The sequence below is a fragment of the Zootoca vivipara genome, chromosome 2 (genome assembly GCF_963506605.1).
Source record: "Zootoca vivipara chromosome 2, rZooViv1.1, whole genome shotgun sequence".
Taxonomy (NCBI): Eukaryota; Metazoa; Chordata; class Lepidosauria; order Squamata; family Lacertidae; genus Zootoca; species Zootoca vivipara.
Window position 1 is genome coordinate 27524494 of NC_083277.1, and position 16325 is coordinate 27540818.

General features: G+C 46.4%; 2 protein-coding genes across 2 annotated transcripts in view; both read left to right on the forward strand.

Moving 5' to 3' along the window:
• The window catches only part of TAFA1 (TAFA chemokine like family member 1), a 339806-nt gene that overhangs the window by 265116 nt on the left and 58365 nt on the right, over nucleotides 1-16325 (forward strand). Inside the window, exon 3 of the mRNA XM_035106695.2 lies at nucleotides 10381-10521. Within this exon, the coding sequence (XP_034962586.1) occupies nucleotides 10381-10521 (141 nt within the window). The remainder of the gene's footprint in view (nucleotides 1-10380; nucleotides 10522-16325) is intronic.
• On the forward strand, nucleotides 12574-14773 carry LOC132591695 (uncharacterized). Its single transcript, XM_060271330.1, has one exon. It carries the CDS (start codon nucleotides 13063-13065, stop codon nucleotides 14758-14760), a length of 1698 nt encoding a protein of 565 aa, XP_060127313.1. The 5' UTR covers nucleotides 12574-13062; the 3' UTR covers nucleotides 14761-14773.

Below are 16325 nucleotides of genomic sequence, written 5' to 3' on the forward strand. Positions count from 1 at the left end.
TAATGGACAATTTTGCTGGCAAATTCTACCCAATTCTGCCTCCAATTTTTAAAAAAAGTCATGAACATTTCCTTCTACTAAAAATAATAATAACCAAATATGTCCAGCACAAAAGTCCCTGAACCTTCTTGCCTGTAATTTGGTTGGGTTTTGGAGGAGCTGGTATGTCTGCAAGTTTCACTCACTTTCGCACATTTTATAGCCATTTTTAAAAATGTATTTCCCAGTAGTGAAAGGGGGGGGGTCAAGCAGATTTGGGGAGCTCAGTTGGTAGAGCATGGGACTCTTGATCTCAGGGTTGTTGGTTCAAGCCCCACATTGGGCAAAAGATTCCTGCATTGCAGGCACTTGGATGACCCTCATGGTCCCTTCCAACAATTCTATGATTCTATATACACAGGCTATCAGCTCTCCAATGTGTGTGCTACTTCTCATACCCCAGGCTCAGTCACAAAACCTTTGAAGCACCTCTGAGCAAGGCAGATAGCTTTTCAAAGCGCCAAATCAGGATCCAAACAGAATCTTGTGGTTGGTGCATGCCCCTAATATTTATATCCCATATACTAATCAAAAATTACTAAGGCAACTTGCTCCATTTTTTAAAACAGAAATAAAAAGCAGGGGGCCTAATTAGACTGCTCACGCTTGCTGAAATTGTTACTGCACTGGCAGCAGCCCCATCCTCTTCCATCAATCATGCCTTGTCTGTCGCACGCTGAGGTTACTTTGGATATTTTCAGATCTGCTTCTGTATTCGATACAGAATTGAAATCTGTACAATATGTATTTTGTTGCCAATGTCTTGGCAGTGCTATTTACAGTACATGTTAATATCAGTTGTAGTACACTTGCCAGACACTCATGGGGAGTGTGCCATCATTTGCTATGTATCCTGCATTTTTCAGAAGATGCCCACAACTAACCCACATGCCCAAATCTGTGTCAGCAATTGCATGCATGCACAAATGGAGGAAAAGCTGGGTTACCCTGCTAACATAACCACTCCAGTGCGCGATTCCACTGTCAAAACATCTTTCTCGGCATTTCCTTGCCTTGTTCTACTGTGTTCATGAAAGGACATGAGATCAGCAGCTGTCTGTAAAATTGCATTATTGCATATTGCTTCCCGAGAGCACATGCTGAACATGATATGAACAGAAAAAAATCTCTGTCTGTGTCACTGTCGTGTTGCTTGAACATAGACTTGAAGTCTAAAGACGCTAATCTTTTGTGGAGGCGTCAACTGATGTCTTGCGAACTCAAAATAAATCACAAGCTTCCGTACTAGTCAAAATAGCATGTTCCCTCCTAATGAGGGAGATGGCGGTGACATAGCTGAAGCCTGATTACTTTAACAGGCTTAAAGGAATAAGGAAATGGTAGAATTCAAGGTTTCTCGTAGCGCAAAGGTTTGGGTGATAGAGACTGCGAGGCAATTATTAACGTATTGCATAAATCAATATTGGGTTCAATTTCACTCTAATTTAGTGTGCAATTTAGTGTACAATTAGCATACTATGCAGCTTGGTCTACTAGCCATGTAGGCTAATATTTGTGGAATTAAGGCTGCTGAGGACTATTGATGCAGAAGGATGGATCCCATTTTGCAAGTACCTAGTGAGTTTCCATCTAATTTTCCAAGAAACAAACACTTATGTTTTAATGCATGGGAAAGTTGGAGGGAGGGGTCTCTTACTTGCCTTAGCCTTTCCTCTGCTCACCACTTTCCCCAGTAAAAGTCTCCAGAACCTTATATATCTTGGTGAGTTTACATGCATATGAAGCTGATTGTGGGGAGCCCTTTTGCGGGGGTAAGGCGAGGGGAGTTACAATGGGAGAGTGGCTGGTGTTGGATGGGGAAATTAATGGCAGCTCTTGGACCATTTTATGAACTTGTAAGTAACTTGGGCTTTCTCCCCTTAAGGAATTCTCCAGACGTTTTAATTTTAATCTACACGTGCAATTTGAAACGGGACAGAACAGACTTACTATTAGTCATGCACAAATGGGACGTCCTTCTTCTGAAGCCAGCAAGCTATAAGGGACCCAAACTGGGTTACATTGCACCATCCACCACCTCATTCCTGAACCCCACCCTCTGCATCCACCACCTGAGGCACCTGTCTCAACCTGCCTAATGGTAGGACTGGCTCTGCATCTATGGTGGTACCTCTACTTACGAATTTAATGTGTTCCAAACGCACCTTCGTAAGTCGAAAAAAATTGTAAGTCGAATCCCATAGGAATGCATTGGGAGAAAAAATTGGTAAGTCGAAGCAACCCTATCTAAAAATTCGTAAGTAGACAAAATCCTATCTAAACCGCATCCAAGATGGCGGACGGAACTCCATTCGTAAGTAAAGTTATTCGTAAGTAGAAGTACCACTGTACCTAACTCTGAGCTAGGCTATTCTTCTAATTTCTCCCCTCCCTCCAGTATTATAAGTACAACCGATTAAGATAAAATCCACCCATGCTATTGCATCGCTGCTAATGTGATGCATCCAAGTCAGAACTGAAACAAATGGAATCAAGGGTTATCATAATACTTTATGAGTATTCAACTGGAAAGCATGTTTTGCCTCTTGAATCCATCGGCCTCTACTTATAAATTCAAGGAGCTTCAACTAGCTGCTGCTTCAACTTGTGCGCTCTCTCTCACCCGCATGCCTTCATTACGACCGACCTGCCCTAGGAAGGTCCATTAAGTGGAACTCTTTTCAAGCACAGATGGTCCTGAATAGCTTAATGTCTGCCTGGTGGCCAGAATAAGCGAATTCTTGATGGCCTTAGACTTCTGATCATATTCATGCAGCCAAGGAAGGAAAATGAAAACTTGTTTATCATTTTGATAAACAACCTCTCTCATTGCCGCAGGAAGTGCCATGTAACTCAGTGGAGTCAAATGCTATTAAATTGCCATCACTGTCCAAAAAAAAAAAAAGAGGAGGAACTTCTATGTTTTTTTTTCTACCTGAGTCATAGTTAATGACTTCCACAGTGTATCACCCAAATCAGGACTTTTTTAAAAAATAAAAAATATAGGAGAAAAGTTTGCTTACCATTCAGGCTTGGCTCCGCTACTAGACTGGGCATGTTATAATTCTGAAATACAAAATATGCTGCTGTTACTAGCTCTGAACCAAAGCGGGAGATGTAAAAAATGCATATGATGAGGAAATGACTCTTGGCTTCAGCTAGGCATGTGCTCCAAACCTTCTGTTGATGAGATATTTTATATCACAGCTGCACACAGAAGGTTCTCATTTAGGGGTAAAATATTTCACTGTGTGGTGGGGCTTTGTAACAGAGGCATCATTGCCATTTTCAGGTGTTCAGTCTTCACCTCCAATTAAAACAAAATCATTCTCAGGAAATGGTCCGTCCTTTAGTGATGGACTTGTGGGTGTATAACCCTCATTCTTCTGTTTCAGTATCTGAACAAACACAGTATGCAGAAGGAAAAATATCTGTGTTGAAATTACTCCAGAAGATAGAAAGTCAAGTGGCCAAATTAGGAAGGGGGAAATGTTTTTGTAGGATGAAATTGTTGGATACGCCTGCATGAACTGACAGAAAGGAGGCAGAAGTGGAATATGATTGCATCTAGACCAGGTATCCACAGACCCTCCAAGTGTCCCTATTTCCCAGGGATGTCCTTGATTTAGAGAAGCCATCCTGGTTTTTTATTTGATCCCGGAATGTCCTACTTTACCTTAGGATGTCCCGATTTTCATTGGAGAAATGTTGGAGGGTATGACTCTTGAGCCATCTGAAGGCAATCCTGTATAGGAAAGTTTTTTAATGTTTGTGTTTTATTATGAGTACCTCCCCAAAACAGAGGAACAATCACCCCAATGTAAATATATCGGAGGTGAGATGATTGGGAGAGGGGGCAGTGTTGGTGAATTTTCACACAGACAACATCACCAGATTGAAAATGACCAGCAGGATGATCCAAGACAAACACACTTGCACATTTCTGCACATAGCCACAGAAATTTCCTTTCTTTCTCAACAAATTACACCTTACTGAATGCATGCAATTAGGTACACATACACACATATGCCAGCAAACGTACCGGTAGCTGATGTCAAAGAACAGGGAATAGGCACTACCTTCTTCCCTTTCTCACAACCTTTGTAAAGGCATATCATTGGAAACAGAAGGCAGAATCCAATTGGCATCCTTGCACCCAGGGTAGGGCTTTTGATTCTAGCAGATGCCTCTGCAAATGGAAAAAGAGCAGAATGTTATGTTTTTGCTAATGCCTTTCCCCTTCCAGAACAGGTGTGTGTGTGTGTGTAAATGGAGGGGGCAGGTGCGTGAATATGAGCAAAAGATCTGGCAAACACACCCTCCCTTCCTCTCCCATTGACAGAGATGCCCACTGGACCAAAAGCTGAGTACCAGAGCACCAATTGGATTCCACCCAGAATGCCAGACTAGATGGCCTTTCAGCCTGACCTGGTGTGTCAGTTCTAATGTCCCTTTTCCAATCACAGACACCAGTTTGCTAGTTTCTGTGCAGTGTGTGAGATGGAGGGAAGATCCCCAGTCCCCAGGGGTACAATGTAATGAATAGCCAAGTTTCTATGAAAAGTCATTATACTTTTCAACATGTTTCCGATGAATCTTCTGTAAGGGCCAAACTGCCTCCCCCCCCTTGCCCCCTGCCACCCAAGCGACCAAAGTCAATAGATGGTCTCCAACTTAGTTACAAAACACAGCCAGAAGCTGAAATGGCTCAGTAGACCATAAAATGCTCAAAGGCGCCTTCCCTGTCATTCGTGACAATGATTTAAACTTTTAGTGTGGTTACAACCTATGAGGTCAATAAATGCACATTTTTGTACAGGTCCCTAAATATGCATTTATGACAGGTACTATAATGACTCTTTGGAAAGTGCTACGGAGTCGAGTCAATAATCCATTTTTTAAAAGTCTATAAACATGAATGTACATTTATAAAATCTTTATTTTGCCCCTTCATCTGTGTCAGTGCATTCTTTTACAATAGGCTTTGCATTCCGTCACTGTTGCAAACAAACGCGTATGAGACCGGAGGCATTGAAAATGAAATGAAAGAATATTTAAACATACCTAAGCAACACAGGTGCATAGCTAAGCAACCCCGTACCTCAACAGAGGCATTCAGCATGATACTCCAACAACTTTTTCTTCTTTAGACCCCCTTCTGGCTTGGCATCTCATTTCCAAAGTGATCACAGCTACATATTTAGATTCAGCCTAAGCCAGGCATCCCCAAACTTCGGCCCTCCAGATGTTTTGGACTACAATTCCCAACTTCCCCAACCATTGGTCCAGTTAGCTAGGGATCATGGGAGTTGTAGGCCAAAACATCTGGGGGGCCGCAGTTTGGGGATGCCTAGGTTAGAGTGTCAGATTAGGACCTGGGAGACCAGAGTTCAAATCTCCAGTCAGCAACCTGGGTGACCTTGGGCCAGTCACTCACTCTCGGCCTAACCTACTTCACAGGGTTGTCATGGGGGTAAAAAGGGGAGGAGGAGAATTATGCACACTACCTTAAAGCTCCTTGGAGGTGTGATGGACAGCAGAGCTACATTAGAGTCTGGTGGTGCAGTTTCCATCTTTGAATGAAAGGTGCAATAATAAGAAACACTCACTGTGGCCAATTTGGGGTTAGCCAGAAATGTGGGAAAGAAGTCAAAGCAGGGACAGAGATTTTCATAAAATTTCCAAGTACTGATTTATATGTGCAGATGCAAAATTTGAAATTTAAATTACTATAATTTGCATAGAAATATTATCCATCTCACCATAGGGGAGAAGACCATGAGGAGACTTGTTTGTCTTCTCCATCTGCTTTGTGGGTGGTGGGTAATTTCAAGGGTTTCTGATCTCTCTTCTGGGGGGTTCTTCATTTCTAAACTGGACTTGTACTAAGGAGGATTCTAGAGGCTCTCCTAGTTCAAGGCTGCAAAGCACACATTTCAATCAATCAGGCAAAGAGTATCTGTTAGGGAGTATCTCCCCAATGCCATTCGTGTCACAATCACCAGACTGGTCCCCCGCACACCTCATTTTGATGCAATATTCTGTTGACAAAGTAGCCTTTGAAAAAGTACCTGAAGCCAATCCAGCCATTTTAAATGTCACACACGGAGACTCACAGCTAAGAATGACCCTTTAATGTGTGGGAAAGCTTTATGCAATTTTAAATATTCAAACCTTCGGCTTTCAGGGATGAGTCAATCAAAGCTGGTTAATGTCTGCTAAGGTAAAAGACCTTAGGTCATGTACTCTTGGGGCTCAGTATTGATGAGCTTGCAAGCTGAAGAAGGCACAATGGACCCCATTGTTAATATTTAATTCCTCTCATCAAGAGGAGCCGTTTCCTGTATGGTGCAGAAACATATTTACTCGGCCCTGACGCAGCTCTTTTCTGAGGCAAAAGTGCAGAGAGCTAGACAAAAGGCCATCACCGTTATGCCCTGTTATTCCATTCAGGTCTCTCATAGCAAGAAGGGAACAGGAAGAGATTGGCGACTCTTGGAATTTTGACTGAGATGCTTTTAATTGAGGGCACAGTCATTTTAAGAATACAAGAGGAGCAGGCTGCATCAGACCACTGACCCCTTCTACTCCAGCATCTCACACTGACCAACCAGATGTCCATTGGAAGCCTAAATGCAAGCCCCGGGCACAACAGCACTTTCCCCACCAGAACAAAGCTTCCAAACACATTGCAGCACATTTACTGCACTACAGGACTGAGAGAAATATTAATAATCAGTTTTTATTTAGAACAGGCATCCCCAAACTGCGGCCCTCCAGATGTTTTGGCCTACAACTCCCATGATCCCTAGCTAACAGGACCAGTGGTCAGGGATGATGGGAATTGTAGTCCAAAACATCTGGAGGGCTGAAGTTTGGGGGTGCCTGATCTAGAAAATCCTTCTAAATTTGCATTCAGAACAATGTGCAATGCCAGAGGCTCCAACTCTAAAAGATGCGAGAAATGAGTTCTAGTGCCCCTAGAGTCTGGGAAGAGTAGTTGTCAGCTTCTTGATTCTGATAATGTTAGGTAAAGGTGAAGGGGCCCCTGACCATCAGGTCCAGTCGTGTCCGACTCTGAGGTTGCGGCGCTCATCTCGCTCTATAGGCCGAGGGAGCCGGCATTTGTCTGCAGACAGCTTCCAGGTCATGTGGCCAGCATGACAAAGCTGCTTCTGGCGAACCAGAGCAGCACACGGAAACGCCGTTTACCTTCCCGCCAGAGCAGTCCTTATTTATTTTACTTGCACTTTGATGTGCATTCGAACTGCTAGGTGGGCAGGAGCAGGGACTGAGCAACGGGAGCTCACCCCGTTGCAGAGATTCGAACCGCCGACCTTCTAATCACCAAGCCCTAGGCTCTGTGGTTTAACCCACAGCGCCACCTGGCTCCCTAATCTGATAATGTTAGTGAAGGCTTATTTCCCAGCTGAACGTTCCCTAGTTTGAGCTTAGAATAAATTTTTAAGCCTCCCCCCCCCCACTAAGACTGGCCTCCAAACTTTTTAATTTTGAAAGATAAACACACAGAGGGAGAATGACCAATAAATAAATAAATAAATAAAAAGCTACTTACACAAAAACAAAAGTCACTGGTATCATTTAGGCAGGCTCTAAAAACATTTTTGCTGAAGATTTCTTTTAGTAAGAAGATGGTGGCTTCTTTTCTTTACAGTGGCACCTCTGGTTACAAATGCAGGGGCGTAGGAAGAGGGGGGGAGATGGGGGCGCTCCGCCCCGGGCAGCGCAATCCCGAGGGTGCCATCGTGGCTGCGACACACACACACACCCCGTGCTGGGCGCCCGGTCCCCGCCCCCAGAATGTGCACCACGACCCCACGGATGGCGCACCATGCCCCCAGAACACGTGCCACGCCCCCAGAACGCGCACCAGCCCCGCCCCCATCTGCTCTCTGCCTCTGTACAAACGCTTCTGATTATGAACACTTGAGGTTACGAGCTCTGCTAACCTGGAAGTAGCTGCTCCTGGTTGCAAACTTTGTCCCAGCATTAGCGAAAGCGCGCCTCAGGATAAGAACGGTTTCAGCTTAAGAACGGACCTCCGGAACGAATTAGGTTCATAACCAGAGGTACCACTGTATTCTTAAATTGCAACAACCGTCTGCGGTCGGTATATTGAAATGAAATGGCAGGATTTGGCATAAGAACACAAGAGTCCTTCTGGATTAGGCCAGTGACCCACCTTGTCCAACACCCTGTTCTCACAGTGGCCAGCCGGATGATGTGGGAAGCCTGCAAATAGGACCTGAGCGACAGAGTGATTCCTCCCTTGCAGCCTCAAAAGACCATTGTACTGTAGCTCTTATGATTATATATATTGCTTTATATTTGATGCAGTTTTATTTTTAAGGTGTCCTGGGAAGATACTACATTTTAATTAATTACATAAAGGCAGTCCTTTTTTTTCCTTTCAAAAAATATTTAAGGGTATGTGTACCCCTGCGTACCCCCAGAAAAAAAAACACTGTGTAAATGAATCCAATTTCTTTTTCAGCAACTTCAATGACAAATTCATTTTGTTTGCAAATTAAGTGGTCATTGTGTACATAGGTCATTTTGTACGTGTTGCAGATTTGTCTTTTGTTGTTTTTTAAGTGCTGCAAACCAACGATGCAAGCAAATACTTGCAACAGAGCATATTCGAACTCCTAATCACCTAGCAATTATGTGCTTAATGCATTTTGAACTTGGGTCACAAAGAATTTATGGATGGTGCAAAAACCCTGTGCCCTGCTTAATTTTCCTGTATTTCACATACAAGTGTGAGATCAAAAACTTCTTAAGTTTGCAAAATAAGGCTTGCATGTCAACACATTGTGCTATTGGTGTTTGAAACCAATAGAGCTGGGAGGCCAGATCTAACCTTAAGCGAGAAGTGTGAGCTTGCTGGGAAGTTGGCTGCTCAGCTCTTAGTTCACTTGCAGTGGCACAAGTCACTATTATATGCAAATGTGGCACTGCAATGGGCAGCTGTATGAACTTGGAGGGGGGTAGTGTCCTTTCTCGCCCGCTCTGCATCTCTTCTTGGATCTAGAGCTCTGGAGAAATGTGTGTCATGAGATGTTTGTGTTGAGGTCAACAATAAATCAACTAACCCCTGTGTTGCGAACTGCAGGCTAAAGACAACAGCGGCAACACGTGGACCAATGAAAAATGAGGGCATAAATGTATATCTTAGAAATGTGGTTCTGGAGGCACCTCTTGTCGAACATTTTTTATCCAAAAATCATTCAGACTCAGATTTACTCTTCATAGTTCTTCATATGGAGAGTTGCAAACACCAGATGTGACTATGTAAAACGGTTAAGTCAAAAGGAATCCCAGTTTATTTTTATGTTCAAGACGCTCCATCCAGAAGGGCTGAATTCTGAGTTGGACCTGAATTGTTTTTATTTAACTGTATGGTCATGCATCTTTATTTCTGTATCTTAAATCAGAGCTGGTCTGTAGCTTTAAATGTTCTGTGTCTTCATGATTAGCAGGAGAGTCACCTGTGGTCGGTTTGGTGTCTATTAGACTTTTAACACCTTGGTTTGGGTAGCAGTGGTTACATAGTTTTATGACCACTGCTCCTTAGAAGTTGACTGTATATATTTCTGAGGTATGCTCTTATTTTGTTTACTTTTGTGTTGTTTACCTTTATTGTATTGGATGAAAATTTGTGTTTTTGATTATTGAGAACCTTGTTCATGCTGGTTATTGTCCTTGATATTATATATATGTGTGTGTGTGTGTATGTGTGTGTGTGTGTGTGTGTGTATATATATATATATATATATATATATATATATATATATATATATTAGTTGAACACTGAGGAAGACCTTGTCGAAACAGTGTCATTATCTGGATCACTGTCTATGATTTGCTATTATTTGCATTGACAGATATCGCTAAGCATTCAAATTATATCACTGGATGAATTTTATTTTGATACTATATGGACTGTACTCTTGAATATCGCTTCGCAGCAACTTATAAAGATATACACAAAGATATACATTTATGCCCTCATTTTTAATTAGTCCACGTGTCGCCACTGTCGTCTTTTGTGTTGAGGTCAAGACAGATAACATTTTAAAATTCTGGGTTTTTCCCCCTACCAAGATATAACACATCCTTCATCAACCAGGTGTCCTCCAGATGTTTCTGGCTGGAGCTGAAGGGAGTTGTGGGCCAAAACATCTGGAGGGAACCAGATGGGTGAAGACTGACAGAGAGTATCACGCTCAGGTGTTTGGGGTTTCTTTTCTTTTTGTTTTACCTATCCAGAGTATTCCATCCTAATCATGGTGTCCATCTTCTCTCTTTCTTGCCAGAAGGAGGGACATGTGAAGTCATAGCAGCACACAGATGTTGTAATAAGAATCGGATTGAAGAGAGATCACAAACAGTAAAATGCTCCTGTCTACCTGGGAAAGTGGCCGGGACGACGCGGAACAGACCATCGTGTGTTGATGGCAAGTAGCTGGCTCAGCATATGGCATTATGAATATGTGTGAACTTTTACTATACAACCTTGCTTACCCAAGGAGATGTGTGAGATATTTGGAAAGTCAGAGGTCTTAACATAGAGCTGCCGTTGCATACGGTCACCAGCATGGCCTATAGTTGGAAGAATTCTGTTTAAAAGCAAGCTGAAAGGATCATAATCATATTCCGTATTGATAACAAATGTGGCAAGTAGAAATATTCCTGCATTGCAGGGGGTTGGGCTAGGTGGCCCTTTGAGTTCCTTCCAAGTCCAAATTCTATGAAATTACACTAACAGGGCAATCAAAATCCTTCTCACTGTGGTATGGAGGCGATCACTACTGATAGAAGCCAAGGCAAATCCCTGAAATGGGGTGTTCTGTGAGTGGGAAGGGGTTGAGGTGGTCCAGGACATGTTAGATCCTGAGCTGGTCTCACTACTAACACATGACAGTGCCAGACCTGGTCATCCTTCTTGACTTCACTGACCTCTGCAGCTACCGTTGAGCATCTACAAAAACGAAGTTTTGATTGCTCAGTTATTCTCAATTTGCTGAACTTACAAACTGTGCCCTCTTCCGTTGCTGATTTTTATTTCTTAAAAGCACACTGCAGAAGCAATTTTTACTCCAGGATGCTCCAAAAATGAATGCTAACGAAGCAATGGTGGGAGGGGGCATAAGAATGAGTGGAATCTATATTGGTGTGCAGTCAGCAGCTTACTGGGACAGCTTCCTGCCAGCTGCATTGTGCAGGGTAGCTTCTGGGAAGGTAGCTTTGGAATGGACCTGGGGTGGACTGTTCTCCTACTGGTCCATGCCTAGAACATAAATAGGAGGCTTGGCTTTGACACTGTGGTTGTCAGAACTCCCACCCTTCCATAGCGTATGAGGCCAGGACAAAATTTTATACACATTCGCCATTGGGCCCAGTGATTCAAGGTTTCCGACTTTCTCAAAGCAACATTGTTTTATGGTTGTTTAAGTCAGTGTTTCTCAACCAGTGTGCCTCCAGATGTTTTGGGACTACAACTCCCATCATTCTGACCACTGGTCTTGCTAGTTAGGGATGATGGGAGTTGTAGTCCCAAAACATCTGGAGGCACACTGCTTGAGAAACACTGGTTTAAGTGCATCACTCTATATCCCCCTCAGAACTTCTCATTGCCAGCACTGGAGGGATTGGACTGGATCCATAGGTAAATGGAGGAGCCAGCTTCCTGCTCCTCACTGGAGGGGTCCCTAGGAGGGATCTTGGGCTGTCATTTTGGGGGCACCTGCACTCATGTTTCAGGATGGTTGTGCAGTATCAGTTTGTGCCATGGTGGGCCCAAGATTGCTGACATTCCCAGCAATGTCATCCTCGCATTTGGGCTTGGACAGCAGTATTCGCCAGCAGCCAGGCTGTCCAGTGACTCAATTCTAGCCCTATGCAATATCAAACTCTAGAAGCTGTAGCCAGTGAATTTTTTTTGCCATTTGCAACCTACTTTAACTTTGCATAGTTACTGCTGTCCCCTGCTGCTGTAATCAGCACTGATTACATAGGTCTCCTACTCAACAGATGCAGACACATATGTTCTGTGTGAGTATACAGCTTACAAGTATACTACTACAGTATGAAGAAGAAGAAGAGGAGGGGGGGAGTTTGGATTTGATATCCCTCTTTATCACTACCGGAAGGAGTCTCAAAGCGGCTAACATTCTCCTTATAGTATATAACATTCTCCTTATTAAGTATAGGACTGTGTGCACTGGATTCATGGACCTGTCCTTATAGTCAATGAGCAAGGAACGCCCTCCCAGCAGATGTCAAGACAATAAGCAATTATTTTCCTTTTAGAAGACAACTGAAGGCAGCCCTGTTTAGGGAAGTTTTTAATGTTTGATGCTGTACTGTTTTTAATATTTGGTTGGAAGCCGCCCAGAGTGGCTGGGGAAACCCAGCCAGATGGGCGGAGTATAAATAATAAGTTGTTGTTGTTGTTGTTGTTGTTTGTTGCCTTAAAGTGGCCATATGGTTTATGTTATGTACTGAGCTGAATCCTAGAACAATAGGATTCACAATCAGCGGGAGCTACCCAATCCAACTCCAGGTGGAAGTGAATCCGCAACCTGATTGGCCTGCTGGAGCAGCCAATCAGGCGGCTGGCAGAAGTGAATCTGCTACCTGATTGGCCTGTAGGAGCAGCCAATCAGGCTGCAGGCAGAAGTCAATCCATAATATAATTGGCCCACAGGTGTAGCCCTGAAGTAGCCAATCACGCAAGGCCCATTGTGTAAATAATGTATATAAGCAGATGGTTTGGGGAAAAGAGCCATTCGTCTTCTCTTCTCCTCCTTGATGACTATGAGCTGAATAAAGAGCATGAAATTCACTCTTGACTCTGAGTATATTTCACTGGCGACGAGGATGGGATCCTGCTGAGCTGACCGCCACCACGCACTGCACCGCAGCACCGCCACCTGCTGCACCGCTGCATCGCACCGTGCATCCAGGCTTCAGCTCCAGGACCCAAGGAACCCAGAATGGCAACCGACAGCAGCTTCTCGCCATTCAAACCAGCATCAGGAGACTGGGAAGGGTACGCCGCCCGTTTCAACTTCCTCCTGCAAGCGAAAGAAGTCACCAACGATGCCATGAAGAGGGCGACATTCTTCAGCGTCTGTGGAGAGGAGACGTTTGAAATCGCCCGGGCTCTCCTTGCACCTAGAGATGTCGCTACCGTCTCTTACAAAACAATAATGGAACGGCTGAAGGAGCACTTCTCACCACAGCCCTCGGTGGTAGCTTGCCGAAATGCCTTCTACGCAAAGCGGCAAGCCCCAGGGGAAACCATAACTGGGTTTGTGACCTCCCTCCGCCAAGCCGCCCGGTTATGCAACTTCTCAGAATTGGAGAACATGCTTCGTGACCGCCTCGTCGGTGGCCTGAGGGACGAGATGTTGCAACGACGCCTCTACGCCAAAAAAGACCTCACGTTCCAGATTGCTCTGGAGGAAGCCCTGGCAACCGAAGCCGCCGAGAGGTCAACGCAAGAGGCACGACCGGCCCCGCCATCCCAACCGAGGGTCTACCACGAAGACCTCACCGACGAATCCGAATCTGACAGGGAGGAAGTACACCGAGTACAGCGGCGCACTCAAGCAGCACACACACCACAGCAGCCTCGACGAGAAGGAGGGAACTGTGCAAGCTGCGGGGAGAACCACGAGAGGAGGACCTGTCGTTTCCGCAACGCAGAGTGCAGGCAGTGCAGAAAATTGGGACACATCGCCCGGGTGTGTCGGGCTCGACTCACCCGTCGACAAGCATCAGATGACCGACCCAGGAGCCCCAGGTCACACGGCACCATGCACCAAGGCAACTCGACGGAGATCACGGACTACCAGGTATTCCAGTTGCCCCATCCCAGCACAGAGAAAATTTATATAGAGGTACAGATAGAGGGAGCCCCATGCCGCATGGAGCTGGACACGGGTTCAACTCTATCCATAATCTCGGCCCGAACATTAAGGGAACTGTGCCCTAATGGGGGTCCCAAACTAAGGCCGGCCCCATTCACCCTCCGGGACTTCCAGAAACGTAAGGTCCCTACTATGGGGGTGGGGACCTTCAGGGTGCAATATCGAGGGCGAAAGCAACAATTGGACTTGCTGGTAGTTAAGGGCCCCTACGTTAGCTTACTGGGACTGGCATGGTTTGGACCTCTGGGGCTAGCCGTTACCGGGGTGAACCGCACTAGCTTACAAGTGGACGTGGACGCCATATGCAAAGAGTTTCCAGGGGTTTTCGATGGGGCATTGGGACGATATACAGGACCCCCCATTGCCCTACAGCTGGACCCCGCTGTACGACCCATCAGGCACAAGGCCCGCCGGGTCCCGTTCGCCCTGAAACCCCGCATAGACGAGGAATTGGACCGGCTCGTGGAGCAAGGAGTGCTGGAGCCGGTGCCCAACGCCCCCTGGGAAACTCCAATTGTCACACCCGTCAAGCCTAACGGTTCGGTCCGCATCTGTGCAGACTACAAATGCACCATAAACAAGGCTCTCACGGCCCATGCATACCCAGTGCCAGTGGTCAGCCATGTCCTCGCCACCCTGGCTGGGTCAAAAAATCTTTGGCAAACTGGACTTGGCCCAAGCGTATCAACAGTTGCCTGTGGACGAAGCCACAGCAGAGGCTCAGACGATTGTGACGCACAGAGGGGCATTCAGAGTTAAGCGGCTGCAATTTGGCGTTAGCGTGGCACCAGGCATATTCCAGAATCTAATGGACTCTCTCCTTAAAGGGATTCCTGGCGTCACCCCCTTCTTCGATGATGTACTGATCGCCGGGCCCACACCAGAGGAATTTGAGGACCGCCTCCGCTCCGTCCTGCACCGTTTCCAGACGGCGGGCCTCAAGGTGAAGCGGGAAAAGTGTTTACTGGGAGTGCCGCAGGTGGACTTTCTGGGATTTAAGGTGGACGCAGAAGGGGTCCATCCAACCGGTGACAAGGTACGGGCCATTTGTGAGGCCCCAGCGCCCAAGAGCAAGCCCGAACTTCAGTCATTCTTGGGACTATTGAACTTTTACCATGCCTTCCTTCCCCATAAGGCAGCGGTAGCGGAGCCCCTACACAGACTCCTAGATAAAAGGGCCCCTTGGGTGTGGGGCCAGCGACAAAGGGCCGCATTCCAGGCAGTCAAGGACTTGCTCGTCTCGAACTCGGTCTTAGCACACTTCGACGAGAGGCTGCCAGTGGTGCTGGCATGCGACGCCTCTCCCTATGGCATCGGCGCTGTCCTGGGACACCAACTCCCGGATGGAAGAGAGGTGCCGGTGGCATACTTCTCCCAGACGCTTGCTGCAGCCGAACGAAACTACTCACAGATTGACAAGGAGGGTCTGGCAATCGTGAAGGGCGTAAAAAAATTCCATGATTTCTTGTACGGGCGGCCCTTTACCATAGTGACTGACCACAAGCCGTTGCTTGGCCTGTTTGCCCCCGAGAAGCAGACCCCCCAAGTGTTGTCTCCACGTGTCCTCAGGTGGTCAATTTTCCTTGCCGGCTACCAGTATGCACTAATCCACCGCCCTGGGAAGGCGATGGGCCACGCAGACGCACTCAGCAGGCTACCACTACCAGAAACAGGCCCTGACCCAGCGCCTGCGCAAGAGGTTATGACCCTGGAGCTGCTTCCCGACCGACCCATTCAGGCACAAGAAGTTGCGCACCATTCCACAAAAGATAGGGTCATCTCCCGGGTCCTGGACTGGGTGTGGCGAGGATGGCCCAGCAGCAGCCCCGGGCCAGAATTCGCTGGCTACACAAACCGCAAACATGAACTGTCGGCCCACAAGGGGTGCCTGTTATGGGGAAGCAGGGTCGTTGTTCCCCAGCCCCTCCGCAAAAGGGTCCTCACAGCACTACACGAGACACACCCAGGGGTAGTGAGGATGAAGGCCCTTGCCAGGAGTTATGTGTGGTGGCCGGGGATTGACAGAGAGATAGAGGCCTGGGTCCAACACTGCCAGACCTGCCAAGAATCCCGCCCGGATCCCCCAAGGGCCCCAGTCCAGCCCTGGGAGTCCGCCCGACATCCATGGTCACGCTTGCACGTGGACTTCGCTGGCCCCTTCCAGGGAAAAACATTCTTCATAGTGGTGGATTCCTACACCAAATGGCTGGAGGTCGCACTGGTACCGTCCACTTCTACGGCGGCAGCCATCCGGGTACTACGTAAGCTGTTTGCGACCCACGGGCTCCCTGACACCCTCGTCTCGGACAATGGAACCGCATTCT

Bases quoted from the DNA above. Each gene is read 5' to 3' on its own strand.
- LOC132591695 (XM_060271330.1), top strand. From the start codon at position 13,063: ATGGCAACCGACAGCAGCTTCTCGCCATTCAAACCAGCATCAGGAGAC.